Source organism: Rattus rattus, chromosome 12 (genome assembly GCF_011064425.1).
Source record: "Rattus rattus isolate New Zealand chromosome 12, Rrattus_CSIRO_v1, whole genome shotgun sequence".
Classification (NCBI taxonomy): Eukaryota; Metazoa; Chordata; class Mammalia; order Rodentia; family Muridae; genus Rattus; species Rattus rattus.
The window spans coordinates 72949974-72952776 of record NC_046165.1 but is presented as its reverse complement, the minus strand read 5'-3'; the positions used below and the strand labels follow the sequence as shown (position 1 = coordinate 72952776).

Sequence of the window (2803 nt, the reverse complement as noted above, 5' to 3'; positions counted from 1 at the left end):
CAAAAGTATTCAAATCAGGAGGCAGGAACAAAGAAATTTTCACGAAGCAACTGGATTAACTGGATTAACCTTTGCATAGATAACCCTGAAGGTAAATAATACAGATAAGGTCACTGACGTATGACAGCAAGTTTCACTTCTCTACAGAAGCAAGTAAGTTTGACCATGAGGGAATAAAATGTTTAAAAAATGACTTTTGGGAGATTCATCTCGTAATACATTGAGATACCAAAAATAAGATGCTTCTCCTGTGATCTAGATGATGAAAAAGGCAAAGATTAAAAAGAATTTATGTCTCAACTCTGGGAACAGTCAGAAGAGAAAAAAATGTTGAAAAACCAACTTGTGTTTCTATCAAGTGATGTAGAGAACAAGGACAGATCTCAGCAAAGCAGCAGAAAGCCCTCTGCCATTTGGCCATTGACGTTTTCTAATTTACTAATCCACAAATCACCATGAATGGTCACGAACCATTACACAACGAACAGAACAGTGGGTTAGTTATACTTATGTTTAAAGTACAAAGATATTATTATTACATTTGGGGGATACTGAAACTCTTTGTTTCAGACTAAAGCCTATCCTAGTTGGGGTTACTATTGCTATGATGAAACAAACATGACTAAAAGCATGTTGGGGAGGAGATGGTTTATTTCACCTACATTTCCACGTCTTAACCCTTCAATCAATAATAACGTCAGACTAGGATCTCAAACAGGGCAGGAACATGAAAGCAAGAGCAAAATCCATATATGGGTGCGGCTTATTGGCTTCTTCTGCCTTATTCCTTGCAGAACCCAGGACCACAACCCTAAGGATGCCACAATCCACAGTGTGCTGGTCCCTCCCTATTAGTCACCAATTTAAAAAATACCATATAGCCATACCTTATTGAACTTTCCCGCACTGAGAATCTTCCTTTTCAGATGACCATAGCTTATATCAGATTGACTTAAAACAAGCGAGCACAAGGACCTTAAGGGACGTTTCACTCATACATCTTACAAGTTTTGTTCTTTACATTTATCATGCTCATCCAATACACTTCAACAGCTCTGTTGTTCCATTTTCAACAATTAAACATACAAAAATATTCTCTCAATATACATAACCGTGTCAAATTGCCTATATACTTCCTGAAAAAGGAGATATACTCAAGAAAAACAACAGTAAATGCCATGCAGAATTATCATGTAAATTGCTCATTTAAAACCCAATTAACAAATAATATGCCGGATAATTAACTTTTTCATGGAAGTTTTTACTTCCTGGTTTCGAAGAGTATAAATCACAGGATTCATCAAGGGAAATATTACTGTGTGAAAGAAAGAAACCACTTTGTCAGCTGATAAGGCTGTGAATGGACGTGTATAAATAAAAATTGCAGGTCCAAACATAAGAAATATAATGATAACGTGAGTGGTACACGTAGATATAGCTTTGTTTTTTCCCTCAGAAGCTGACCTATGGACATGGCATAAAATAACTGCATAGGAAGTCAGAAGGCCAAGGAAGCACACGAGGGTAAGCAGGCCACTATTGAACACCATTAGGAGCTCAACTGCAAAGGTGTCTGTACAGGCTAGCTTGATGACTTGTGGGACATCACAGAAGAAGTTATCTAGATGATTCGGCCCACAGAAGGGCAAGCGGAGGATGAGGACAACCTGAATAATGGAGTGAATAAAACCTCCAAGCCAGAGAGCCAACAACATCACATAGCAGGCTCTAGGGCTCATGACAGTGGAATAATGTAAAGGCCTGCAAATGGCGATGTAGCGGTCAAAGGCCATCACAACCAGAAGTAACCCTTCACCTCCTCCGAGGAAGTGCAAAAAAAATAGCTGGGTGATGCAAGCTTTGTAGGAGATTATCTTCTTCTCAGAGAAGATGTCTACCAGCATCCTGGGAGCCACAATGAAGGAGTAAGAGGCATCCAGGAAGGCCAAATTTCCCAGGAAGAAATAAAGAGGGGCAGTGAGTCCAGGGTCTGACTTGATGGTCAAGATGATGAGGATATTTCCAGGCAAGATGATGATGTAGAAAATTAAGCTCAGAACAAAGACCAAGCGCTGAATGTCATGTGACTGGGTCAGTCCTATGAGGATGAATTCTGTGACAACTGTCCTGTTTTCTCTTTCCATCACCAGTCCCTACATGACATTAACAAATAAAGCAATTCTTTACTTCTCTTCTCTCTAGATCATAGCTATTCCTCTAGAATATTTCTGTATTCTGGTTAGACACTTCTCTATTCTCTCATCTATCTAAAACTATCCTCTCTGTCCTTTAGTTTTTATATTTCACAACTGTAAACATCTTGTTGTTGAAGCCACACCTTCCTGCCTGTTTTAATTCAAAACTTCAGCTTGTCTGTACCATGAAATAATAGGTGGGACTTATTTTCTTTGCCCTGAAAGAGATTATATTTTTCCCTGACAGAGAAAACAATTTACTGAAGGCACTGACATTCTCCTAAATATATTTTACAGGGAACTGGATGAAAATTGATATTGTTTATTGTGTGTATATTTAATCATCAAAATTAGTAAACTGTGTATTAGTTGATTTTTCTAGAGATAAATTATGCCTTAAGAATGCTGGGAGCCACTTATTTCCTGAGAACATCTCATTTTTCTTTACAGAAAATGTAGTCACTACCTAGTTGTAAATAGAGAACTTTTGGTTGATTGAGGAATGGCAAATAGATACTATTCTTTGTAGTTATCTTTTTATGGGTCTGCACTCTGTAGCAAAATTACTGTCATAAAAACTTCATTAATTTCATGATTCTGATTTTTTG

At 37.7% G+C, this 2803-nt stretch overlaps 1 protein-coding gene across 1 annotated transcript; it reads right to left on the bottom strand.

Moving 5' to 3' along the window:
* Window positions 1-1217: 1217 nt before the first annotated feature.
* On the bottom strand, window positions 1218-2144 carry LOC116913982 (olfactory receptor 4N4). Its single transcript, XM_032918260.1, has one exon. The coding sequence runs from the start codon at window positions 2142-2144 to the stop codon at window positions 1218-1220; it is 927 nt and encodes a 308-aa protein (XP_032774151.1).
* Window positions 2145-2803: the final 659 nt, after the last annotated feature.

Coding starts and splice junctions, on each gene's coding strand:
- LOC116913982 (XM_032918260.1), bottom strand. CDS start 2,144: ATGGAAAGAGAAAACAGGACAGTTGTCACAGAATTCATCCTCATAGGA.